This window comes from Ictalurus punctatus, chromosome 1 (assembly GCF_001660625.3).
Source record: "Ictalurus punctatus breed USDA103 chromosome 1, Coco_2.0, whole genome shotgun sequence".
Taxonomy (NCBI): Eukaryota; Metazoa; Chordata; class Actinopteri; order Siluriformes; family Ictaluridae; genus Ictalurus; species Ictalurus punctatus.
Window position 1 is genome coordinate 19396549 of NC_030416.2, and position 26858 is coordinate 19423406.

Below are 26858 nucleotides of genomic sequence, written 5' to 3' on the forward strand. Positions count from 1 at the left end.
AGCAAATAACAGCAACAGCGACACTTTCAAAGTCTAAAAATACAGCTATTTCTTTGTCTCCTTTTCTTCATCTTCCAAGTGAATCAGACGTGTTTCCCCTTTCATTAACCTTACCCCTGGTGAACAAAGAACCATCAAAAACAGAACCTTTATTACAATTCTGTAAGAGATTGATGAAGATGTTGTTCTTTTTTTAACAATTGGAGTCATTAAAACAAGCAAACGGACATCTACCTGGTATGAGAGGAGGGGAGTTGAGCACAGGCGTGTCTTTCCTGCGTGGTTTCTTTTGTCCCAGTTCTTCTTGCTGACTGTCCTCTGAGCTTCTGAGCTTCTGACTGTCCATCTCTGTGTCCTCATCTGTAGGGACACAGTGAGGGTGCTTTAGGAAAGTATACTGAAACTCGACAAACACTCCCTCCACACCCAGAGAGAAGGGTTGTGTGTGAGAAGTAGCGCACCATCTGTCATGTCCTTTGTTGTTACCAATTGATACATCTCCCTTTCTAGCACCGACCCCACAATGCCCAGTTTTCTCCTAAAACACTAAGTAATAAAGCCAGAGAAAGGGAAACACACACACACACACACACACACACACACACACACAGAAAGAGAAAGTAAGAGAGAGATTGAGGAATACTTACAGGGATGCTCCTGCTTGTTGAGACTGTGCTCTGCTGTCTCTGAGAGTGACCTCACGCAGCCTGTAGACATGCTGGCAGTCTGTTCACATATCATATAACAACTTACTGTCTCACTGCACCCACATCCATTATTTAGGCCACAATCAGTACCATGGACTCATACATCAGTTTAAATGCACTGTACATTTTAAGCAAAAATTTAAAAGCAGTCGGTGCAATTCTCATTTAGTGCAGTTCATTAAATGAAAACATGTCATCTCTTTACAATGTAGAAAAAATAATGAAAGGATTCCATAATCAAATTGCTATGCAAATTGGTCATTTAAGCGCAAAACAGTCTGATTATTTTGTTTTAGAAAAGATTGAGTAAAGAAGGCAGATATTTTCATTCATCATAATAGTATTTTTCCTAAAAAAACGTTCTTAAAACAGTGTATGTGCCAATTGAAGAGGTAATAATGTGACACTTACCCCAGTGGTGCAGAGAGGTAGAGATAGGTGGAAGGTAGAGTGGAAGGTAACATCAAAGCAAAGATGGTTTATGTACTAAAGAGGAGGGGCAGACTCCATCCCCGACTCTATTAAGGCCAGTTGTCACGACGACTGAAGACCTTATGATGTGCCATGTATGAATATCAAAGAGTCTGTAATGAACCTATTTCAACAGTTTGAATAATCTTTTTCAACATTTTAAGCATAGTGGACCTTTACCTCACAAACAGGAGGGTGTTTGGGGAGGATACCATAAATGGAGAAGGGTGGGCCTGGAGTGACGTGAGGGGGGGAAATGGTCAGGGGGGGTTAAGAAAAACGTTACGTGTTCCAGCTAAAGGTGATTTTGATATGTGCAATCCCATTTAGTCACTTTGTGTATCTGGAATTTGTGCAAAAATCTTTATTATTATTATTATTATTATTATTAATAATATTATTAGTAGTATGATAATGTAATATTATATTGATAGTAAGAGCTTAGAGAAGATAAATAAACTTAGTGTTTGTGTATTGTTGGTGATTCACTAAGTGGCGCCAGTGCTTGTAGAGTATGAAACAGAGTGAGAGCTTTGATGTCACTGCTGTTGAGTGAATTGTATTTACTCCACTTCAGCACTGAAGTGTGTGTCTGTACATGTTTGAAGGAGTTTGGAATATCTTATAATAAATGAGACATTTCAGAATACATTGCCACACACAAAATTTCCCTGATAATATTATTTGTATAATAACAAAACAATAATCATTGGCAAACTTGTTTTTTTTTTTGTTGTAGTGTTTAAGTACGCATATACTATAAATGTCCTCAACTAAACAGGTTACTTCCAAAAATAATTACTATAATGTATATGTAATTAAATTCAGTTATCATTTATGACAGTGGCTATAAACATTCAACCACTCATTCTTGAGATATGGATCTAACGAGAATCTCAGATGGACGCATGACAAAACCAAAAAACATAATACCTCCCTCGCCTAGTGGTTAGTGGTACAGCATGAAAACATCCATGTGGAGTCTCTGTATGCAATAGGTGGCAGTAAAGCAGATAAACAACCAATTAATAAACTGAGTAGCAAGGACTCCAACACATTCCACTAATTGCAGCATGATTATTTTTGTCTTCTATGATAGGACAATTCAAGTAGGACAATTTGACAAAAAGAAGTAAGATTGTGGAAAATGTAGATGAACATCCAGCAAAAAAGAGCTGAAGGGATTTTTGAATATCATCTTATAATAAATGAGACATTTCAGAATACATTGGCACACAAAAAATTTCCCTGATAATATTACCTGCATAATAACAAAACAATAATCATTGGCAAACATTTTTTTATTTTTTAATACACATATACTACAAATGTCTTCACCTAAATAGGTTACCTCCAAAAAATAATTACTTTGTAATTAAATTAATTTACCATTTATGACAGTGGCTTTTATTTCAGGATTTACAGGCCTGTGCCTCCAAATTATTAGGAGCAACACCACCAACACCGTAGACGTGTGTAAAATTCTTACATTGACTGATTTTGCGAGTCTTGGATTCAAGACATACATAACATTTCATTGAATATGACTAAAAAAATAATTCAGCTTATAAAATATTTTACAGAATTTTATTTGAAAAATAAAATTATAATAACACATCAAAATACTACACCAAGATTCTTTTATCTTCCTCACTCTTGATGTTGAAGAACTGAAAAGAAAAATTAAAAAGCTCTAACAAACTTTTCATAGCAAATATAGACTTTAATATTAAGACAAATCTAAAATTATTAAAAATAATTTAATTAAAAGCCAAACAAATCACAAATATTTTACTTTTACAAAAAGCAACAAAGCATTATTTTACTGACACTTACTTTTTCATTCCAGTGAATCATTGTTGATGGATCCATCCTTTAACTGAGAAGAAACAGAGCAATGAAACAATATTCATGATGCTTAATACTTACAATATTAGAGACTTGAAAAGGGAACTAAATACATACGCTTTTGATAAATCCTACAAAGTCCAGCTTGTCGGGCTTGCAGCCATGGCTCCATTCGTTGTTGTGAATTAGCCTCATGTCGTCTGTGAGTTGTGTAGGGAGACATGACTCAGGGCTGTCTGTCAGCAAAGTGCACTGAATGCCCACACTTTTTTTGGAGATGTGTCCAGGTTGGGGTGTAAACCTCAGCTGAGTGCACAGGTGGGACTGCTCATCCAAAAGTCTGCTCATCTTCTACAAAACATTGTCCAAACAAATACAATAATACAATTTCCATAATACACTGCATTTAAAGTTAGTTGTATACATTGGGGCAGTGATATATTCACAGTTAACCTTTAGGATCAAAATCCCTAGTCTACCAGACATGTTGAGCCTTGACCAGGTTAGGATAGGGGGATGTGAAAAATAAAAAAAAATTACCCTCAGAAACTAATTACATCTATATCGCACTTTTTCCAGTAAACAATATCGTTAACAGAGCTCAGAATATCAGCCAATAGCCAGGACTGAACCAATATTGACATCCTCTTAGTAAACAAACTGACTCTTTGTAAGCTTCTGTTGCAAAGTGATAGGAGACATCACAGGCATAAGGACAGCATGCGTTAAGACAATGGGTATCCTATAATTACATGCAAGATGTGTGTCACGTCTTTCAGCCACAGCATAAAATATAATGGAAAATGTCAGTTAGATTGGCCACTAATCCAGCCTTTCAGTCCTGGTAATGATACTGAGTATGAGATGGTTACATGTGATTTATGTTTATCAGTCATTATCTAAAGAATAGAATAAACTGGATTAATGAAAAGGAGATGGATACCATTTTCATGCTGTCGTCATAGGCCTGAACCAGATCACTGAGCTGTTGTTCCAACATTTCAGATTCCTTTTTGACAGCAGTTCTCAGCTTCAGAATGTCCTGCACCTCTGCCCTGTAAGAGAAAGTCTCTGTCAACACCTAAAGACAATCTTAGATTAAGAATAGAAATAACTATATCAAGCTTGTTTGTAGTATTATTTTATTTATTTTTTTGTACAAGTAGAATTAGAGCATGAATGTAACGTAATATCCTCTGTGTAAGAAACAGGAAGGAAGCCACCGAATAAAAACTGTCATATATTTGACCTTGCTGTGACCTTGACTCTGTTTGGATCAATTCCCAATATTTAATAAGTTAATTTCCTGATTACAGTGATAATCCCATATAAATCCTACAAACATTCAACCGCTCATTCTTGAGACATCGATCTAACGAGAATCTCAGAAGGATGCATGACAAAACCAAGAAACATAATAAACAACCAATTAATAAACTGAGTAGCAAGCACGCCAACACATTCCACTTATTGCAGCATGATTATTTTTGCCTTATATGCTAGGACAATTCAAGCAGGACAATTTGACAAAAAGAAGTAAGGTTGTGGAAAATGTAGATGAATATCCAGCAAAAAGGATCTGACTCAGGAAGGGGAGGGAAACACAAAATAATGTGCCTGTGGTGCTTCTTAATTTCAACTATTTTGAAATGGTTGCTTTGGTCTATATTTTTAATCACAAATAGGATCAAAGGTCTTCTATACATCAGGACATCAGGACGCGTAGAGGACATCATTTGTAATTTTCTAATTAATCACCGGCATCACAATAAATTGAGTATATTGTTATTAATTGCATTTCAGATTATGTAACAAAACTATTAAACAGATTTTAAACACAACATATCATATAACATAAAAAGAATATATTAAAATACCCATCTAAAAAATAATCTAAAAAAAAAATATATATATATATATATATATATATATATATATATATTTTAATTCTATATGCTTGTATACAATGCTATATACACATAGTACACAATGCTATAAGAGTATTGATTATTATTATAAGGTAGAAATAATGAAGACCAACCTGCGTTCATCTGAGAAAGAACTATTTACAGTCTCCTGCTCCTCCTCTAGCCTCTCCTCAATCTCTGTCAACATCTTCCGGAACTTCCACATACATCTCATCATGCCTATCAATTCCTCCATGGAATACTGCAGAAACAAAGATAAAGCAGAACAATGTGTCAGCCACTTGAAGCCTCAGCTCTTCGTGTGTTAGCAACAAATATGTGTTTGAGTGTGTTTATCGGTGAGCCTCTGGAGTCTACGCAAGTGCGGTAGGGAGTGCTGAAGTGGTCAACAATCTCCACTCCCTTGCATCACACATGCAAATAAGATATTCAAATGAAAATCTGCTCCATTTATGAAAGCCAGCCCTTAACCCTTTTAATCAACACTTCTCTTTAGAAAAATTAACAACTGTCTATTTTACACTGGATATATGCCATAGCATACAGTTTCCTTATTTTAACACCATGTTTAAGGCTCTGGACTAACATAGATAAATCTTAAATTCATGTTGAGAGGGGCTGGAAGTGGAAAAATGTCTCAAACCAAATTTGCCCCTGGGTAATCTATCGATCTATTGTTGAGGTATGAGTGACTCACAGGCAGACTGGAGTCTGGGAGTGGCTGTTCTGAACTACCAGAGTACTGTTCCTCGCTGTTCTTATTCTGGCAGCAGCATCGTCGTTTTTGCCCACAGGGGCCACAGGTCTGAGGTCCTGACCAAAGCGCTGCCTCCCACCGTGTGTCCTCCTCGTAAGACCGGACCTTGTTGACAGATGTTGAGTGTGGTCCCTTGAAACTCTCCTGAGAGCGCCAAGGGTTGGGTAATGGGTGTTCCATTGTTGTAGGAGTGTTTGTGCTTTGGGCATTGTCTGAGTTATTAGCCACATCTGAGTCTGACTGTTCCCTGCACTCTCTTCTGAGCTGAACATCACTGGTGGGACTGTGCCCTGTTGATGAGCTGTGGCTGATACTGCCTCTTAGAGAACTCTGGGAGGCCAAGCCCGAGCACATTTGCACTGAGACAGAACGTCCGCAGTATCCTTCTGTGGAGTATGGGACTTTGTTTTCTGTACCTGCTTTTGGGTCAGTGGAAGAAGAGTCTGTTTTAAACACAGAAACATCTGATTTCATCTGTGAATCACCTCCCACAACCACATCATGAGATGGATTTAGTGAGTTCTTTTGAAATTTGGTACTTTCTCCAAAACTGGCATCATAGTCGTGTAGAACTGGTAAGCCCTTTTGTAATGTGGTATTTTGTACAGTACTGGCACTGTAATTATGTAGACCCATTGTGTCCTTTTGTAATGTATTACTTTGTACGGTATTGGCACCATGGTCACATAGACCCGATGAGTCTCTCTGTAATGTAGTACTTTCTCCCACACAGTCACCAACAATGTCCTTCTGCACAATGTCCTCCTTTACCAAACAATCTGTTCTATTAGTGTCTCCAGTACTTATTATCATCCCAATACGTGCTGGTGCCTTTGCTGTATCAATATTTGAGTCTGTTGCAGAGGTCTCAGTCTGTTTAAGCAACTTATCAGAATCCTGTGTATATGGAGAGTTGGCTGCTGTTTCCTGCAGGTCCACACTCTTCCGTGGGCTTTCCGTGCTTTCCCCTGACATGGCATTCAGCACCTGCACACATTAAGACATGGAACAGATATGTACATTTAATTATAAGAAATCTTGTTGAACTATGCAAAAATGGAACACATTTCTTTTTTTCCCCCAAAGGTATTTGCAGTAGCCAGTCTTACCTTCATGAGCTCATGTCCGGGGTTGGGGTAAGCAGGAACGAACGGTTCTTCCAAAAACCCACTACTGTCAGACTGACAGCTATTTGTCCTCACTCGTGAGAGGCATGCCCGCTCGTTAGCTACACAAACCACAATAACATCTGTCAAGTTGATCACTTTTTCCATTGCATAATGTAGCATAAATATGTAAATCAAGTAACATAACATCAGGGTATAAAACCTAAATAAATGCATTCCATTAGTGCTTCTGCCTAGGCACAAAGCAGACTTTACATCACCTACGCTCAAAGAAGCAATAGAATGTTTAAGCAAGCCTAATCTGATGTCCACATGAACATACTGGAATGCAATGTATGTCAGTTTTGCATGCTAACACGGTTTGTTCACAATTAAACAATGCCATTAAATTACAGCGACGTACTGCCTTAACCCTTGCTTTTCAAGAAGCAAATATAGTGTAGTCCTAGAAAAGCTTTCATATTTATACATTAACCATAACACCCACAAACATCTGTAATCTCACTTAATAGTTAATTGTTGGACCTAATAAAAACTATTACAAAATAATCAGCACACAAACCTGGCTGATCAGGAGTGCCAGTGTAGGTTCCTCCTATGCTTCCCTCATCGAAGCTCTGGATCTGAGGACAGAAAACAAACAGAACTAATTAGGACAATTCTAGCATTCTGTCTGATAAATATCTCATGACCCTCACATACTTTTCTTAATAATGTGTTGAAATCTGGCACAGCATTCCTGTTAATGGGCTAATTTAACATGTTTTAACCTCATCAAGGGCTTGTTAATTAGCTCAAAAGCTGAGTCAGGTGCCTTGATAAAATGAGTTCAGGGGTACCAGGATTAGGAAACACTGCACAAGAGGAAAACATTTGTTGCATGTATTAATTACTGAAGATTTCATAAACAAGAGCTAAGTTTGCGTATGTAATTAAATCGGAGGGGAGTCATTAGAAAACAAATTATCATGGATGGCCAAGCAGGAGCAAAATCATCCAGTCATACAATATCATACAATAGCATTACCTCTTCCAGCTCAAAAGACTCTGCTGGCACTCCTGTACTCCCTTTTGCAGAGTCGATGGCTGATGTAACATTCTTCAGTTCTCTACCTCCCCTTGGACTGCTGCCCTTAACCTGAGGGAGGGTTGTGGTCTCAGTGGATTCAGCTCCTTCTGAGATTAAGGTCTGCTCCTCTACCAGAGGGCTAAGGCTGGCACGTTTCAGCGGGATTCGTTTGTCAAAAGGAAGATCTCCAGGCAGCTCTGGGCTGGGGGATTGGCCTGCCAACGAAGGGGAGAGCGGCTGCTGGTCTCGGGAATTGGCCAGTTGGCTAAGTGACTTCTTGGAGGCATTCTGGAAGAGCATGCCAACCCGTTTCCTTCTCACCCTGGCTTCTTCTGAGAGCTGAGATTCCACAGGTCTCTGTGAATCTGGAATGACACCTCCGACCAAGGAATTGAAGGCTGTAGTGACCTGCTGTAGCACCTCTATCTGCCTAAACCGATCTGCATATAGGCAGAGAGAGAGAGGGTGAAATAAGAAAGAAATAGTGATTGAAATCTATTGCTTTACACTTTAAATATTTTAAGTAGCGTTCAAACAGACACCAGGTATCAGGCCTTCACGACACAGCAGTCATCCAAAAATGAATAGACAATATTTCCCTCTGCTGCAGAACAACAAAGTGCTGTGTTTCAACAACAAGCTTTTGTCAACATTTGTAAAATGAGCTAGGCTGGTTTCTAATGAAATTAAGTAGCACTCACTTCTGACATCTGGATTCTCTATATCTATGCGGTTCTGCTGAGCCTCCAAGAAGACCTGGATGTTGATGCCGCGGGCCTGGGACTTATGGTTGATAAAACGGGCTGGGATCTTCACTGTGATGTCAGGCTCCTCAGCACCAAAGCCCAGATCCAATAGCAACTCCTCTGGATCATCCTGCCAGAGGTTCAGGACATCCATGGTACTAGAAAAGTCACATTACTGAGAGTCTCAAATCCGATATAAACCACAGTCAAGAAACATAACTAAGTGTATGAAAGAACAGTACCTTGGTGGTCCAGAATGACCTACAATGCCTGATGTCAAGCTGTTCCAGGCAGAGGTCAGAGGTGGTCTTTCTGGATATGAACTGAAGTGTGAACAGACCATGATAGCACATTAGAAAATTCATCCACAGGCCTGTACTCATTTTTGCTAGCAATACTGCTGCTATATTTATTGCTGCTACACTACAAAATAGTTTACAGCCCATGCTTTGTGCATTTATCGTCCTGTGTATCTATTGTTTTGTTCTGTATAATTAATGTCCTGCACTCGTCTCACACTGTTGTGTACTGCACTTTATGTAGTCTTGCTTACTGTACTGTGTTGCACCTGGTCCTGGAGAAATGACATCACATTCCAGTGTATACAGGCTACATATAGGAATGACAATAAAAACCCACTTGACTTGAAGTGCTCAGTGTTCACCTGAAGCCAATACACATTACAACACTAAATCCTGTTTCCAATTCCACCCTGTTTCCCACATGTCACATATCTTTCTGAACAACCTCATGCAAACCAATGCAGTCTGTACATTTGCATGGGAAATATGAGGCACTGTCCCATTTCATACCAACGTCACGAACATCACATGACCTCAAGAACATCCTAGTGATCCTGGGAGATCACAACAGCAGTGATTCCCAAGTCTGCTTAAAGAGAAATCCTGCTGGACTAATTTTAGTTCTTTCCCTGAATTGCCATATCCCTTTGAACCCCATTCAGACAGGTGTTATAGCAGGGAAAACAGTACATTACAGTTCCATTATACTCACAGTTTGAGAAGTATATTCAGATTAAACAGAAATATTTGTAGAATGATTGGGCTAAAGCTAAATTTGATGAATGTTGATTTTTTAAACAAGGACTTTCTATAAGTAGCTGAAATGTTTTATTAGATACCAGTAAACAAATTCTTATCTGAGCCTCAAACCAAAGAAACTAGTTTAAAAAAATTCAAACTGCCCCGTAAAAAAACACATATAAACTATGCCATAAATAAATAATACAGTAAGTAGAAATTGAATTGAAATTAACTATTCTTTTTATTAATCACATACCTATTAATATTTTTGCTGAAATGGAAAAACAGATAAGAGAGGGTCTTACCTAAGAAATCCTTGCACAGTGTTCAAAGTCGTTTTACCAGATGAAGAATCTGTTTTGGAAACAGGCAAAAAAGAGAAAACATCAGCTTCAGCTGCAGTAAAACAAATTGTGAAACCCAGTCTCTGTTTGGTGTCATTCACATTAAGGCAGTACAGTAGCTATATTAGGAAAGAGTTGCTCTCCTTGTTGCTTTCATTTGGCTGTCCTCTCACATTGCACCATCAAGTTCTTTCCTTCAGCTTGCTCCCTTTGGCATGATGTCAGGGACAAAGTGAGCCTCAGTGTCTTCTCATAAGAGCATCCCTAATGCAGGCCTATCCTATTATGTCGCCTCTTCTTCTGCCAAAGCATTAACTGTGTTTGATTCTGTGGAACACTGGCAATCTGTCCCTTTCAGGAATTTCTTTCCCTTTCTAAGACTTATGATCATCTTGGCAGCCATTTTAAAACCACTGCTCCAGATCCATTAATAATGATGTGCTTGACAGCAGACAAAGAATCCAGAAAGATTCACAAAGGTACAGAGTACACATTTCTGTCTGTGTAAAAGCAGCCCTAACAAAACCAAGACAGGTATCTGAACAGATAAATACACAGGGAAAGTCAAACAACTATAGTAGGTAGCACTGAAATCCAGTCAATGAATGCTGGTTACTGAGAATACAAAACATGCCTGATATTTATTCTGAACAAGAAGCAGCACAGCTCCACAAAAAAACAGAATATTGTAAACCAGAGAAACAACCATTACTAAAACTGTAACTATCGCAAAACTGCATATATTTCCTATTCCATTTATTGTAGTTACTGAATAATTGCAATAAATAACACTTAAATGACACAAATGACATATTAAGAGGGTAAGCAGCAAAGCCATCTCAAAATGATGCCAATAGCTTTCTGGGTTAGCTGTTAGAAAATCTCAGTGGTGTTGACATATTTGTGGTTGCAGACACGGTAGGAGTTGTAGCTGTCCTGTCCCTGTGAGAGACGCTTGTTGACTTTATCCACTATGGAGGAACTGAGTCAGATCTCCTTGATTTCTCTAATTTCATCATTTTTAATGTTGAGTACTCCTTACCTTATTATGTCCATTCCTTGTGGCAAATTACGAGGAGCACCCAGATCATGTTGATTCTTTACTTGCATAAATGCACAGAGGAAAACGCTTGACTCAGACGGAGGTGAAAGACAGCGGCGTACTGGTGTGTCTCACACCATGATGGTGTTTGGACAAGAGCAGTGTAATAGTTCTTGCCAAAGCTAGCAGAGTTCCTCTGTACAGTTAAACATCCAGTCAGGGGAGAGAGACTTAATGCTGTATCCCTGAACCTTTCCTCCTCCTAATGTCCTCTTTCACAGGCAGCTGACTCCACATGAACTTATTCCACATGCCCCAGTGTAGTGCCAATACATTTCTCTCTAATCTAAATAAGCCAGCATTGGAATGAAGTTTGCTCCCTGTGTGTGTCAGTGCTTGAAAGCTAGAATAATAAAACTTTGAGCACCTTACATCTAAATCAATGATATGTTTAAAACCAAAAGTCCTGTTTTAGCCCAGTATTTTCATTCCAACTTGTCCTCAAAGCCTAAAAAATTCAAAACAGCTGTGGATTTACCTTTTAAAATAAGTCCTAAGTCATCTTCAGACATGCCAGTCTTCCTCAGATGCTGAGCTATAAGCAAAGTGTCATTGTTTATTTTACACCATAAACAAAATCAATTACAGTTTAAACTAACAGTCAAGGAATCCCCAAGTCATCAATTTAAGTACACCCAAGCTAAGCTTAGATGCTCAGCTGTAACAGTTTAAAGTCAATGAGCTTACCTTAGTAGCACAGATTTTTCTTATCTCTCATGTAACAATTGGAGCATGACCTACTAACTAACCTATACTGATGGCAAATTATATAGAGACTGAGCCTAAACCTTGTGTTTGGTGCCAATAACCCTCAATAGATTGAATTAGAGTGTAAACCTTCCAGCTGAGAGTTGTTCCTGCCCAGGACTACTTTGCATGTTGTTTGACTGGATCAGGCATGCAGAGCCACTGCCCATTAAGTGGTGTCTTAAAATGGCTAGAATCAGTTCCCAAGGGAAAATTTGAACACATATAATTCATAATACTCTTTTAACCAAAGATACCTACATATTACAACATTTCAATATAGCAAAATACATTTTCAATTAAACTGGCAGATGTTAAGAATTCTACTGACATACTGTATATTCCCATTCCAATATGACACTTTAAATACTGCCAAGTGATGCCTGAGGAGTTGATTGTTTTGTAATGGTTTCAAACTCTGTCTTACCTTCATATTCTTGGACATTCTCTCGTTTAGCATCTTTACTAAAAGAGGAAATCACAATTATTAAGATTTTAACTCTATATCTCTACACTCTATATCTACAGCATGTCTTACAAATGAATGCAGTATAGACACAGCCCCGATACATTATGAATCATTTGAAAGTCATGCTACATTTGAAAAGATTCAAAATTCTTGAGTCAATCAAACAGCTAGGTGAATCAATACTCACTCAGTAATGTGAATGTGCCTCTGATGAATGCTGTCTTGATTACACTTTTCTGTTGAAAACAAACAGTAAAATATCTAAATATTCATACTTGGTGCTCTCTCAGTTTCGGTGTTCATTTTACATTTGGATTAGAATAATTGGGTCTGTTTTATGTAAGGATTATCTCAGATAAACTGTACATGATCACCACCACCATTCATCATTCACAAAGGTAATGCATCAAGCACAATGTTTCTTACACCACAGTTTATATCTGTAAAGCCACTAAAGGCTGATCCTACCTGTATCAGCACTGATGATTGGCTGAGTAGCAGTTACGTCATCCATCTCACTCCATCTGGTTTTAGACGCCAATAGTCTTGCTCTTTTATCACCTACATGATCAGCATCCATTTCTGCAGTCACAAAATCCACCTCATCACAGGTCAAAGCCTTCCAAACAACAGTTGCAGTTTGTAATCCTTCAAGCAACCTGATGATGCTGAGTAAACAGAAAGTGACTGGGTCGGACCTGAGTTAATCAGAAATCATCCCGGTCACATAACAGCCTTTCCTTCCTTACTTAGAATGGCTGCAGTTTCCTGCTGCGTTGTTTATCAGGACTGAGCAGCCTAGCTGAAGATTCTTTAGCAGGTAAGACTAGCCACTGAAACCTACAAAAAAGCATCTAAATAAAGTCAGTGTGGTTTTGTACAGAAAATATTTTTCTTGTTCCATGTGTTATTATTTTTATTTTTTACCTTTATGCTTCATAGCTTTCTACTTAGAGTTTAATAACAATTTCATTTTTACATTTTCCTTATACCATTGAACTGTGAAAATGGTTCTGTTTTGCTGTGTGGGACATTTCACTGGCATGGTTTTGGTCCCTTAAAGGTTCCCAACTGTGGTCCTAGAGTACCCCATGTCCTGCACATTTGAATGTTTTTCCTGCTCCCATTACATCTAATTCAACTAATCAGATATAGTAAGTAACAGCCCTTCCTGGTTTGAACTAGGTGGTTCAGCACACTAAATGTGCAAGATAGGGGATACTCCTGTTCCTTAGAGGAAAAGGTCATAGGAGTGATTTCTTCCAGGAAGGCAATGTCCCCATCCATAAGGTACAAGGGTTTCCTGAAAGGTCTGATGATCATACAAATGTTGTAAATCATATTATGGCCTTCACAGTCACACTTCACCACTATCATCAAAACAGATAGATAGATAGATAGATAGATAGATAGATAGATAGATAGATAGATAGACACTTTGAGTTACAGCAGTAGTAAAAACAAACGTTTACAGATAATCATATATTATATAATACCATATTAGAAAATATCAAACATCAACCATACCAACACTTAAACTAAACCAGTAAATCCTCTGACAATACTTTAAAATAATAATACATGATGGAGTAACAACACATGAAGGAAATAAGCAGGTCAGTAAAGTAATAATAATAATAATATATTTCGGTGTATTAGCCTACATATATGCACTGTTTCGGTCGCGAGCGCAGCAGCTTTCAGTCGCTTTTTGTGTCGCATTCAAGATATGACTTAAAAGCTTCCACATACAATTCAAGCCTTAGCAGACTTCATTTATCCATTTCTAAAAGAGAGGCTGTAGAATAAATCTCGCCTCCCAAAAAACGTGAAAATGTATGAAACAATATTACCAACGAATAAAAGGCGCACGCGCTAATTCGCCTCATATTGAACCCTTGAAATAGACGATATACCCAGCCACAATTATTTTTGAACGTTTAACGAATCCGAGAGGCATAATACTCACTCTGGTAAAGATTCCAGCACAGACTTAAACTCACCTTAACCCGTATCCATACTGTATGTCCTCTGGCAGGTCTCTTTGAAAACCTAAACCTTTTTTACGGTTATTTGACTTCCGGCTTCAGGCTGTCTAATTTGGTCTCGTGCCCACAGGTCAGAACTTTATTCAAATAACTAGTCACAGGCGTCACTAGACTTCCCGAGCGCGCGCCCGCTCATTTTAGGCAAAAGAGGAACGCGCTGAGGATCAGGATTGATTTGTCGGTATTCAGAAATATCACTGGTGTACCATAATTCTTACATAATGCGTAAAAATGTTCGGTAATTAAGACACGTTTTTCATGGTCTGACTGAAGTAAAAATAATAATAAATAAATAAATAAATAAGTAAAAAAAAACCCCGGTATTTTAGGAAATATGATGCGCCTTGTCGTGCATGTTTGTAACAGCAGATGGCAATAAAAGACCACTTGGAAAAATATGGAGCGTTGATAAACCATAGACTGATATATAATCTGAGTAGCAAATGGTTAAAATAAGTGAAAATGTATTATAACATATTGTTTCTGTAAAATGCTGTAAATTTTATCTTCCCTGTAATATAATATATAATGTGTATGAATATATAGAATATAGTGCACCTATAAATGAGTTAAGGTTCACCTGAGTTTAAGGACCACTGCTGTAACTTTAAATATCTTTGAAAATAAAGGGTATGATCCATTTAAACAGTACATTATAGCACCTTCCCAGGTAAATCATATATACATGTGTGTGTGTGTGTGTGTGTGTGTATATATATATATATATATATATATATATATATATATATATATATATATATATATATATATATATATATATATATAAAGATATACCCCTGCAATAAGGAAATGTACAGTTTAAAATGTCTGACTGTGGAATTTGGACCAGGTTACAGCTAGAACGTCTGTGCCCCCTGAGAAAAGGGTATACTGGGCATCCTCCAACCAACCCCAGTCCAACCTGCTTTGTTTTAGGACATTTGGTTCAGGGCCTCTGACTTTAAGCTAGACTACAGAATTTGAACATGTTTTGTATGTTACAGGTTAATCAACCGGTGTATCTTCCTAAACATAAAGCAGTCATACATGTTCATACATACATAGATACATACACATACTGTCAATGAAATGTAATCTAAATCCAGCTTTAAGATCTGTCCATAAATAAGTTTCACACAAAATATATTACACCAGTGTCTAAACCAAAGTACCCTTCCCTCCAAACCATATGTGAAGAAGACAAAAGCACAGAATAATTAAGCAGCTTTGGCTGGAATTTGTTTATAATGGTACACATTCTTGACGCGCCATGAATATTTGAACAGCCAGCAACTGCTAATTTAATCATTCAACATCTGTTATGGTTACTCCAGCTTCCACACCAAGCTTTGTCTAAAGGTATTAATCTATGGGAGATAGAGCCTTACTGTGTAGCGCAAAAAAGCCCACAAATGTGGGACTTAAACATGTTTCTCTTTATCTTTTACATTTTCTGTTCATTCAATTATTTACAGTGTCTAATTAATGAAATACACATACATGCAATTTCTTTTATTTGATAAAATTCTATTTGTATGTTACTTTTTTAAATTTACATTTTATAGTGCATTTTACTTTTGTAGTGTATTTATTCAACTTGATATGTCTATTAAATATCTTTTGTCCACATCATGTGTGACTGTGTGGGATTGAAGCCCATTTGTGGCCAATTGTCAAGGATCTGTGCAACAAGAAGGTGGTGGCAGTTTTGAGCGTGCTGTTGTGTTCTCGCTGGTTTTGGACAGGACCGGCTACAGCCTGTCTGTGGGTGGCACGCACAGAGCCTGGCGAGGCTGTCGGGTGGTCACAGGGTCCAGACCATGACTAATCCAGACCCCAACCAGGCTGACCAGATGGGGCCATCAGATTGGCTGTGAAGACAAGCAGGCCAACATTTCAGTAGAGGCAATAACAAATACACAGCAATGGCAATGTGACTATTACGTAACTTTTTTTGTTTTATATACTGTAGGTACTATACACATGTCACAATTACCATGACTACACACAAGCCACTACTGTCTTAAAAATTAGTTAATTCTTATCACTGAGAATCTCAGCTGCCTTAAACAATCACAGTGATCACGGTTTCTACAGGGAACCTATAGATAACTATCTATCAGAAATTGTCAAAGATACATGTGCTGGACCTAAGAATTTTACCAGAGTGTGCTGTGGATGGTTAGACTAACCAAGCCTTCAGTGGGCAGGCTGGGAACTACATTGCCAGAGCCTTGTTTTCCACTGAATTCACAGGACCCACAGAGGGAAGGATAGTGGAGATAAAATTAGGGCTTAAGTGGGGACAGCTGCCTGCTGAAACCAAGGACATTTAGGCCTGTTCCTGAGGGTCCAGCAGTGGCCATGCGTTCCAATACCTCTCCAGCACAAATCTCCAAGCAGTGGTACCAGCAGAGGTTAAATTAGTTACATCAAGGAAGAGATTACTACAGCCAGATGGTTTGGTACACAAGTGGAACAATGTATGAGCAACGCTAAATAGAACAAATGGGAATAAATCTGTGTGTGTGTGTGTATGTGTGTGTGTGTGTGTGTGTGTGTGTGTGTGTGTGTGTGTGTGTGTGTGTGTGTGTGTGTGCACGAGCTTGATCGACTGTGCAATAAACACAAAATAATATCTATTCCGTAAAAATACATAGAACTTTATTCATATGAAAGCACATAGATTTGTGTTTGAATTTGTGTTTGGGTGAGCTGTATCATTTGCATTTGATCCCCTTTATTTCTCAAAACTACTCCATTTCCACATGGATCATTAGCAAACACAATTAGACAGCAACACTATTAGCTGCCAAAGGCTTAATATAATACCTCCATCGAAAGAGGACAGCTGTCCCTAAGATAAGAATGTAAGAGTCAAGTAAGGAGTAAGGCAGTGGCTAGAGAGGTGTCCAGAAATGATGCTTTCACATATTTAGAGTCATGCCTCAAGCGTTTATGTCATCCTCTCTTTCTCTTTAGGAGTGTATAATAAGTCACAGTGAAAGGGTAGAATAGGATTGCTTCCAAAGTAATATTTGTTGTGTGTCTCTCTGTGCAATGGGGTGCCATTCCAGTTTAGACAATTAGATAAGCTTGGGAAAGCGTCTGATGGCAAATGATGAAATGACATTCAAAGAACCAGCTGGGGCCACACCAAGTCATAATATTCTCATGTTACTGAGACAGAACACAGCATCTAGGACATCAGAGTTGCTATCATATAAATCTCATATGATACAATATTAGCTTATTTTTAACAAAAACATAACAATAATAATTTCTCTGGTAATTTTAGCCCTCACAGCTTTCTTCATATTTTTGTTTCTTCTACCATTATCTCCTCTAGTCACCAAGTGGATTTGAGTATTTACCAGTCCCAAATGTCCTTGCATCCAGTATATGTATATATAAGATGTGCAGGCATCAAACTGACTTACTTATTCAGAGCAACATGTAGGCTAACATGCAGTCACCTGACATCAGTACAGGAGCTACCCTGTGCTCTTCCATATAAACACTCCTGTAGGACTGCAGGTTAGCCAGCAGCCAAAGGCCGGGAACAAAGCGATTCCTGATGGACAGATCTGGCACAGTCCTGATATCAGCAACACTCAAATTCTGGCACCATGTTACACTTCCTTTCTCCCTCATGCCCACGCAAACACAATCTCGCATATCTCTCTACTATTATCGCCTTATAAAACATTACTATAAAATTAGTAGGTTAATACATTTACATGTTTTCCAATGTTTTTTTTTTCTTAGCTGTGGACTTGCCACAAGTAATATTTACCTTTAAAACATATCATTTGAAATGAGTGGTTTTGGTTTTAAGTACAAACCCCATAAATTAAAAAAAATAAATAAATAATCAAGTTGAACCAGGATTCCCAGAGCCATTTTTGCATCACCAAACAAGTTTTTTTAAAAAAAATAATTTAAAAAAAAGGTTTTATGTTCTATCCAAATAGTTACTTTAATTTTCAGTGCTTAGTATATGCTCAGTATAGCTATTTAGGTAGTGGTCTAGCAAGTTAGGCTATACTAACATTGGTATACAGGTAAAAGTTAGCCGTTAGGAATTACGCTGTAATTCAGTAGAACATAAAAAGTATTCAATGTACTGACATCATTAGAGTTCATATTTTCCATTTTGACTCTAACATGTCAGATTTAGTCCTGACGAAGTAAACGCTGATTCTGATCACTCTCAAAGTGTCTTGGGGAATGGGAGATGTTTAACCTTTGGCCTAATTTATATAAAATCTATATTTTTTACATTAACATTTTTGAGATTTGTATTTAGGCTTCTGATATTTTTAAATATCAAAACCTTAACCCATAATTTTTAATTATATGTTTTTAGGCAAATCTTACTCCGAGCAAGTTCAACATAAAGAAAAAAAACATAGGCAAAATGTACATTGATTAAATATACCATCAATATATTTTTATTATTTAAATTGTCATATTCATAATTCAGATAAAGAAAATTCATATTCAAATGCATTTGTCAGCTTCCCACACTTCACGAAATATGTCTGATCCTTCAGATCAGGCCAACGTGTCAGTACACTTTGTACATTATGACAAGTCTCAAGTGGCACAGGTTTACATATTAATATTAAAATCTTACTTTTACATCTTTTATATTCTTACTTATTTTACTTATATTTTTTAATATTTTATATTCTTATATAATTGTACCTTATTATTTTAAGCCTCAAATTATGTTCATAATCAGAATGGATCACATTTACAAAGTAGTAGATACATTTACAAGAGGAATGATTAATTCTGATTTCAAAAGAATCCCTTGCTGTTTCAGGGAGAGGACATTTTCCTTTGGAAAATATGATATTTTAAAGCAACAGTTTCCACTGCTGGCATTCATCCTGCACCTCTGAGACATTAACATTATGCATTTTTAAAGACATACATTATTCATGTACCACACTGTCTAACCATTAGCACAGTGACAGCCTTACACCTCTGTACCTGTCTGTGTTGACACATTTGATTTTATTTTATCATATTTTATCACTGGAACAACATCATGCTGGAGTTTACTCACATAAAAATTATGATTTAGAAATGCAGAAACTAGAAAAACTCTTGAATACAGACAATTTCTTTCCAATTCTAGAAACAGAACAAATATTGATGTTGTCCCTGAGTCAAAATACAAAAATGTTTTCCGATAAAAGCCTTTCTCTGTAGTAGGTCCCGTCACTATCTAGTTGGTGTCATGGCTAAGCAGGCAACTGAGATTCTCAAAAGGCCATCTTTAGCAGAGCTGATCTCAGTGAGCGTCTGCTTTGCATGTGTGTGTGTGCATGTGTGCGTGTGTATGTGCGTGTGTGTGTGTGTGTATGTGTGTGTGCATGCCACTTGACGTGTGAACATCACTACCTTCATTTGCATCCTGGGCCTGGCATCCCTCTGTCTTTAAAAGTTGATAATGTGTTAATTAAATCACTGGCAGACAGCGTGTCTGATACACTCCCTGTGAAACCCCATTTCTCCTCATTCTGTCTGCTGGGTCTGAGGCCTGTGCTGCTGGGGAGCAGGCATCAACTCCACGCACCGCTTTTAGGGAGATTTTCTCTATTCATTTTTTTTTGGCAGCAGACAGAGTCTATTTCTAAGTGTGCTTGCTAAATTTTTTATGCGAAATGGGACGGGTCTGCACTCTCTCCTTTCTCCTGCACAATGATTTATTGCCCAAAAAGACCAGAGAACTAATTAACAGAGTAATTAATTAATATGAATTTGCATATTTGCATTTGCAATTAGTGCAGTCAAGTGATTAGACTGAAATGGGAAGTTTGACTCATCAGATGTTGGTGTGTGTACTGGACCAGAAAACCCGTCACCAGCTGAGGCATGAGAGGGTGGAGGGCAACGATTTATGTTGTGGTTATTGTTGTTGTTGTTGTTGTAGTTCTTATAGCAGTTGTTGTCTTGTGTGTGCGTGTGTGTGCATGTGTGTGTGTGTGTGTGTGTGTGTGTGTGTGTATGTGTGTGTGTGCGTGTGTGTGTGTGTGTGTGTCTGCCTGTCTTTGTTTTTCTATCTGTGCATCTGTGCTGTGTGAGACTACAAAAACTCAAACATGTAAAGAGACACACTAGGCAAGTTTAAACTGTTATGGTGCTGCTGAATGCAGTACTATAGCCCTTTTCTATTCATTTCTTTGTAGTTATTGAAAGTTAATGAAAGATACATAATATTTACTGAACAGTGGGCTTTGATATGAACAATAAGATCAAAATTTAAGGAGTTAAGGATATGAATAAGTTGGCCTGAGTTCACTTATTCTAAATGACTGACGCATTAATAGTCTTGTTTATATCTCACTGCACCAAACAGCACAGCAGAGCAAACTTCATCCTAACCACAGTGACAACAATTGCACAATACAGAGTATTATGTCTAATAAATTATTCTTTTTAGTATTTGTTGACATAGCATTGTAACATCAGGTTAAACAACAGAATAATCCCAAACAATAATTATGTGCATGTTTTTGTTTGCCATGTATGCATAGTTTGGCATTTCTGACCGCCTTTCAAATCTGTGCAAGGTAGCACCTGGGGCATTTTCACAAAGTCTGTCTCTGATGTGAATAATAAATGAGCAAGGTTATGTGTGTGTGTGTGTGTGTGTGTGTGTGTGTGTGTGTGTGTGTGTGTGTGTGTGTGTGTGTGTGTGTGTGTGTGTGTGTGCACGAGCTTGATCAACTGTGCAATAAACACAAAATAATATCTATTCCGTAAAAATACATAGATACATACATAGGTGTGTGTGCATGAGCTTTCACTGATAATGGAATGTATGGGTGTCATGTCTCAGCATGGAAAGAGTCACAGCACAGGCCAATTACTGCTACAAGGAATGGCCAGATGCACAAGTCACCAAGGCCATCAGACCAAAATCTGTCTCTCTTTCACCATTAGTATATTTCTCTGTGTGTGTGTGTATGTGTGTGAGAGAGAGAGAGAGAGAGAATGAGAGAGAGGACACAGGGAATACAGACTACAGGACTCAGGGGGTCTGGATGAGATTCAGACCTTTTCCACCAAACGTTTGGAACAGCAAGGACAAAACGATTATGCTCCACATCACATGCAATACAAAACCAATGGACACCCATTCATTTCTCACTAAATTTAAAATCAGAGGGCCATAAAATCTTACTGTTCTATCTGTCATGGATATCCATCAAGAATTTTATTTTTCACAGATTTTTCTATGTCTAATAAGCTTGTCTTCATAATGACATTTAGCTGAAAGTCAACTCTGGATGGCCTCAATGGTGAGAATCAGCACAGGCTCAGCCAGTTGGCAAATGTCCTTGATGGGATTGACCCAGCAGACAACAGCTATCAATCATCCAACACTTGCTGTCATGAGGCTTTTTCTTTAACAACAAAAAATAACATTTTCCATTTTACTGCCTTTGAAAAATATCAGAGCTTCTTGGTTTTATAAATATTCATCAAAAATCATTTCTATTTTGCTGTTGCTATGGATTCGGCTCTATATGGAAGATTAAAGCGTTGTTATTTCCCTGTTACATTACAAAAATCAAATGTATATTTTTACTAAACGCGTCTGATTTTGGTATTTCTCTGTTGTCGTTTTTATTCTAGTTTTACCAGTGCTACCCAGCTAAAGGCATGCCAGATGATCAGGGAGAAATAATGTCTCCAGGGACCAAATCACGTGATGACTACTGCCACGTGACGTCAGCAGCAGATGGCATGGGTACCAGCTATGGCAGTTGGCATCGGTGTCATTTCTCTAAGAGCGACGGAGAGGTGAGAGAATCGCATTTGGCCGGGCGCGCCTGCAGCAGGCAGGAGAAGCTCTTAACACTGAGAAAAATGGACATCGCCTGTTGACCCAGAGGATCCAGGTAGGCTAAAAGTGAATGCGCTTTCAGCGTGCCAGTGCGCGCGCTTATGTTTTGTCATGTTTTCAGTCCAATCCAAACTCGCGTATTCTGTAGAATTATTGAGCAAACACGTTCTGCAAGATGATGCCAAGTAGGCAAGACGGATGCTTTGACATTGGTCTGTGTGGACAGCTCTGTCTATAGGTTATTTCTAGGTTTTTTTTTTAATTGACATATATTTAAAAACTGATAGTATATATATTTTATATGAATAGTTGATCTGTGCATTTCTCGGTTATATACAGGTATGAATGTGCTGATTTTATATTCGTCAGTGGTTTAGGTGAGCTTTGACAGAATGGATGCATTTTATAAATTAAAAAGAAAAAAAATACAGAATGTTTACGGCGCGCAGGAGCTTGATGAAGCTGTTAGATAGACTACAGATAAAATGTCGTGCATTGAAAGCCTTTCATGGCCATTCAGTAGCTGTTATTTCTCCACCATGTCTAGCAGGACTACAATGCTGACTTTACCGTTTGAAGAGCCGGTGATGATGGACACTCAGTTCGTGGCAAACTTTCCGCGGGACTGCGTGGGCGAGGCGAAGGTCACCAAACACGACGCCTTCAAAAAAGAAGAGCTGCTCTCACACACGGACCTTAAGGCGATGGACGACGACGAGTCGGAGAAGGACGAGGACGAGCGGGACGAGGGCCCAGACGAGCACGACGCGCCACGCAGGCGAGGGCCACGTAAAAAGAAGCTGACCAAAGAGCGGATCGACCGCGTGAAGCTAAGGCGCATGGAGGCCAACGCGCGCGAGAGGAACCGCATGCACGGCCTCAACAACGCGCTGGACAGCCTTCGCAAAGTGGTGCCGTGCTACTCAAAAACGCAGAAACTGTCCAAGATCGAGACGCTGCGTCTAGCCAAAAACTACATCTGGGCCCTTTCGGAGATCCTCAGCACTGGTAAGAGACCTGACCTCTTGAGCTTCGTACAGACGTTGTGCAAGGGCCTTTCCCAGCCCACAACCAACCTCGTGGCGGGATGCCTGCAGCTCAACGCCCGCAGCTTCATCTCCGATCACGGCGCCGAGGCGTCCTTTTCGGCCAGATCGCCGTACGACGCCGTGTACCCGGCTTACCACGACGACCTGGCAACTACCGGGCACGGCGGAAGTGGAGGAAGTGGCGGGGCGGACGGTGCCAAACCCTTCAGGCCGTACGGCTACTGTGGCGCCTACGAGTCATTCTACGAGTCGGCGTCTCCTGAGTGCGCGAGCCCGCAGTTTGACGGACCGCTTAGCCCGCCGCTGAACTTCAACGGGATTTTCTCGCTCAAACACGAGGAGCCGGGTGACTATGGGAAGAGCTGCCATTACGGCATGCGCTACTGCGCTGTACCGGGTCGCTCCTCCATCAGCCAGAGCGCGGTGGCGCGCGCCTCCTCCGACCTGCACTTCCCTTACGACCTCCACCTGCGCGGCCAATTCTACCCTGCTCAGGACGAACTGAACGCCTCTTTTCATAATTAGAGCGAAAAAGGCAAACATTCCCTCCCCTTCCCTCCCATTGCTTTCCCTTCCCTCACCTTTTCGGGGTAATTACTGAAAACAACGAACTTAAGCCCGCAACATGTATTATTTACGTCGCGCTCCATTAGGAGCTCTTTGGTTGTAGGCCAACTGATGTTTTATGTATTCGAGTTAACTGGATGGAGTGATTTACTTAGGGCGGACATTTTGGCGTGGAATGTCCTTGAAAAACAGAATCATAGCCTAAATAATGCTCTTGTTTAGTTTTATTTAATATCATAATAAAAAAAAAAAAATAATAAATCATGAAAAAATATCACGATGCTGATAAAATAAAAATCGAACACGTAGGATATCATCTCTATAATGGGTCTTTTTGTAGGCCTACTATATGCTTTCTTCTACTGGAGTATCCTGCAATAATTGTCCACTTTTCATTACATTCATGAAAATTTACAGTATGGTATATAAATAAATAAATAAATGAATAAATAAATAAATAAATAAATAAATAAATAAATAAACACCACCCAATGCGATCAAAACGTCCAATACAGAGCAAGGCTCTATGCTTGGAATAAATTCAGAAAAAAAGTGAGAGCAATAAATGCAAAGGCATCTATGCAACACACGGGCTTTTTCAAGTCAAAACCAATGATAACGCCAACAGACCCTGCATTTCTCCAGTAAAATATAGCCTGATGTCAAGGCATCCAGCATCGGTACGTTTTTATTTATTTATTTATTTATTTATTTATTAATATCACTTGACAAGTGGAATACTGCTGACAATTTCCTTTATGTATGTACATCTACTTACATTCCAAGAGTTTATTTTACTGTTCGTAGTGCTATAAGGATAAAAGACGCCATTTTCAGTGTCCGTTGTTTTGTTTTATTGTTGGACACGTGACATGTGTGAACGACTGAATGTCTGGCTTGATTTAATATATTTAGTAAATAACTTTTATATATATATATATATATATATATATATATATATATATATATATATATATATATATATATATATATAATCTTAAAATAAGTTGAGAAAAACGTATTAACTATGCTCTTAATTTAAGTTTTTGTGTTTCTTTGACCTTGAAAATTTGGGACGTGGACAATCTAATTTATAGGAGGTGTTCTCGTTATAACAAATTCACACTTCTTTAGAGATTTCTACAGGCCTGTATAACCAGTGCGCACAAAAAGTAACAGGAGTTGTGCTCATAAATTAATGACATTAAGTTAATTATGACTGAAAAATGTAAAGCTTGTAAATGTAAGTACATTATGCAACAGTTTGTTCGACATTTCTTCTGTTTGTAAATCTTTTTTAAAATGTACAGTCATTTGATGATATGATGTTGGAGATGTTGCACACAGGCTCGAAACAATCACATCTACAAATTAATTCCAATTTATTTGCTTTTTTTAAAAAAAAAAAATTGAAGCATGTAAAACATTTTTGATTGAAAGGTTTGTGTCATGTATAGTGAACTCATGTCATGGGAATTCCTTGCCTTAATGATTATAGTTGCCCATCAGTTATGCAATGTAATGTATGTTTTCAGTGGTGGAATCTTATACATCTTTTCTCACAACACTACGACAAGAGGTTTTGTGCAAACGCTAAGGAATGCACTAAAACTGTTCTTGTGCAGATTTGTACACTGTCACTGAGTTGTTTTGTAAAAATAAAATAAATATAAATTGAATATTGTAAGTTCGTTTTCAATTGATGTAGGTTTTTATCCGCCACCTTCCTTAGAGACATAATAATATAAAGTCGCGTTTAAATAGAAATGAAAGTGGTAGAAGTAGTAGTAGTAGTAGTAGTAGTAGTAGTAGTAATAATAATAATAATAATAATAATAATAATAATAATAATAATAATAATAATAATAATTTGAGCATATATATAATTTCGATAATATATCATGTCTATTAAACTTTACCTGCAGAAACAGGCCGAAAATTCAGTTCTTAGTTAAGAGGCACACTGAGTAGGTAACCTATGTGACCCACTACTAGAAAACAGAGGAGTAAACAGGGGGAAAAAATCTGATGTCATGTGACCCTTAATAATGATAAAGCAATGGTGTTTGATGGATATCTGTCCATCAGAGGACAGTCTGAGTTTTTTTGTTTTTTGTTTTTTGTTTTTGACCAGTGAGTTTGTCGCAGCGGTTGGAGCACAGCCACACTGCGGAAGAGCTCCTTCCGCAAACAGACATGGCGCTGCTACAGGTTCCGCTAATCCAGAGAAATTAGTTCCACTACATGCTAATGCGCCACGTTTGGACAGGTTTCAGTTCAATAGCCTAATGTCCAAAGGTTGGAGGCCCAAGTACGGACAGCCTGTTTCGAGCAAATATAGACTAACGCTTCCAGGTTTTTTCTGTTTCGGTTAGGGTCAGGGAACTGTATGGGCAGCTTTGTACTGTATATTCGCCTTTTGAAGACCGCAAAGCGGGACAGAACAGGTCGCTATTTAACACGACATTTACGAAAGCATCAGCGTAACTGTCTTTGTTTTTGTAGGCTATATACATATATACATACCTAAATATACATAGGTATAAGTAGCCTACTAAATGAGTCCAACTAGACTATTGGGGACGTTGCAGCAAAACTTAATTAAAGTTTACCAACTGTTAGTTTTTGTTGATTTTATTTTTTGGGTAAAATGTTGCTTACAATAAGGGAAAAATCACTGTGGCATTTTCCGCACAATTACAAAAATATAGTACTCCGTAAAAGAGACATCACAGTCATAAACGAAATCTGTTTTTCAGTAAGCTAGGAACGACACATAATTGATGTTTTAAAATTGATTTTCACATATTAAGAAATAATATAACATAACAACAACAACTATAATAATAATAATAATAATAATAATAATAATAATAATAATAATATTGGTAATGATGATGGTGATGTTTAAAAGGAGGCTAAGAGGCAAAATTGATAAATAAAGGCTGCGTTAAATCTTATATATTGTG

At 38.2% G+C, this 26858-nt stretch overlaps 3 protein-coding genes across 9 annotated transcripts; 1 reads left to right on the forward strand and 2 right to left on the reverse strand.

Annotated features, from left to right (window-relative positions):
- Positions 1–33: 33 nt before the first annotated feature.
- On the reverse strand, positions 34–2351 carry ppp1r17 (protein phosphatase 1 regulatory subunit 17). Its single transcript, XM_017478441.3, has 3 exons — positions 648–2351; positions 235–360; positions 34–116 (listed from the first exon to the last, which is right to left on the reverse strand). Exons 1-3 carry the CDS (start codon positions 739–741, stop codon positions 46–48), a joined length of 291 nt encoding a protein of 96 aa, XP_017333930.1. The 5' UTR covers positions 742–2351; the 3' UTR covers positions 34–45.
- Positions 2352–2461: 110 nt separating this feature from the next.
- Positions 2462–14616, reverse strand: itprid1 (ITPR interacting domain containing 1). Of its 7 annotated transcripts, XM_017491342.3 has the most exons (18): positions 14362–14616; positions 13057–13198; positions 12827–12940; positions 12546–12594; positions 12317–12354; positions 11621–11677; positions 10002–10050; positions 8896–8976; positions 8609–8811; positions 7866–8347; positions 7401–7461; positions 6821–6939; positions 5652–6698; positions 5068–5195; positions 3970–4081; positions 3144–3377; positions 3015–3057; positions 2462–2848 (listed from the first exon to the last, which is right to left on the reverse strand). In XM_017491342.3, exons 3-17 carry the CDS (start codon positions 12936–12938, stop codon positions 3019–3021), a joined length of 2811 nt encoding a protein of 936 aa, XP_017346831.1. In that variant the 5' UTR covers positions 12939–12940; positions 13057–13198; positions 14362–14616; the 3' UTR covers positions 2462–2848; positions 3015–3018. The 7 variants fall into 7 exon arrangements, with proteins under 7 accessions (XP_017346831.1, XP_017346752.1, XP_017346686.1 ...); XM_017491263.3 differs by lacking the exon at positions 13057–13198 and having other exon boundaries at positions 12827–13026; XM_017491197.3 differs by lacking the exon at positions 13057–13198 and having other exon boundaries at positions 14362–14615.
- Positions 14617–22137: 7521 nt separating this feature from the next.
- neurod6a (neuronal differentiation 6a) lies at positions 22138–24157 on the forward strand. Its single transcript, XM_017463820.3, has 2 exons — positions 22138–22328; positions 22821–24157. Exon 2 carries the CDS (start codon positions 22831–22833, stop codon positions 23845–23847), a length of 1017 nt encoding a protein of 338 aa, XP_017319309.1. The 5' UTR covers positions 22138–22328; positions 22821–22830; the 3' UTR covers positions 23848–24157.
- Positions 24158–26858: the final 2701 nt, after the last annotated feature.

Bases quoted from the DNA above. Each gene is read 5' to 3' on its own strand.
- ppp1r17 (XM_017478441.3), bottom strand. From the start codon at position 741: ATGATATGTGAACAGACTGCCAGCATGTCTACAGGCTGCGTGAGGTCA. The intron at 361-647 runs GTAAGTATTCCT...GTGTCCCTACAG, and splicing joins CAACAAGCAGGAGCATCCCT to ATGAGGACACAGAGATGGAC. The intron at 117-234 runs GTAGATGTCCGT...TTTGTTCACCAG, and splicing joins CTCCCCTCCTCTCATACCAG to GGGTAAGGTTAATGAAAGGG.
- neurod6a (XM_017463820.3), top strand. From the start codon at position 22,831: ATGCTGACTTTACCGTTTGAAGAGCCGGTGATGATGGACACTCAGTTC.
- itprid1 (XM_017491263.3), bottom strand. From the start codon at position 12,938: ATGGATGCTGATCATGTAGGTGATAAAAGAGCAAGACTATTGGCGTCT. The intron at 10,051-11,620 runs GTAAATCCACAG...TTTCCAAAACAG, and splicing joins CTTAGGACTTATTTTAAAAG to ATTCTTCATCTGGTAAAACG. The intron at 3,378-3,969 runs GTATCCATCTCC...AATGTTTTGTAG, and splicing joins ATGACGACAGCATGAAAATG to AAGATGAGCAGACTTTTGGA.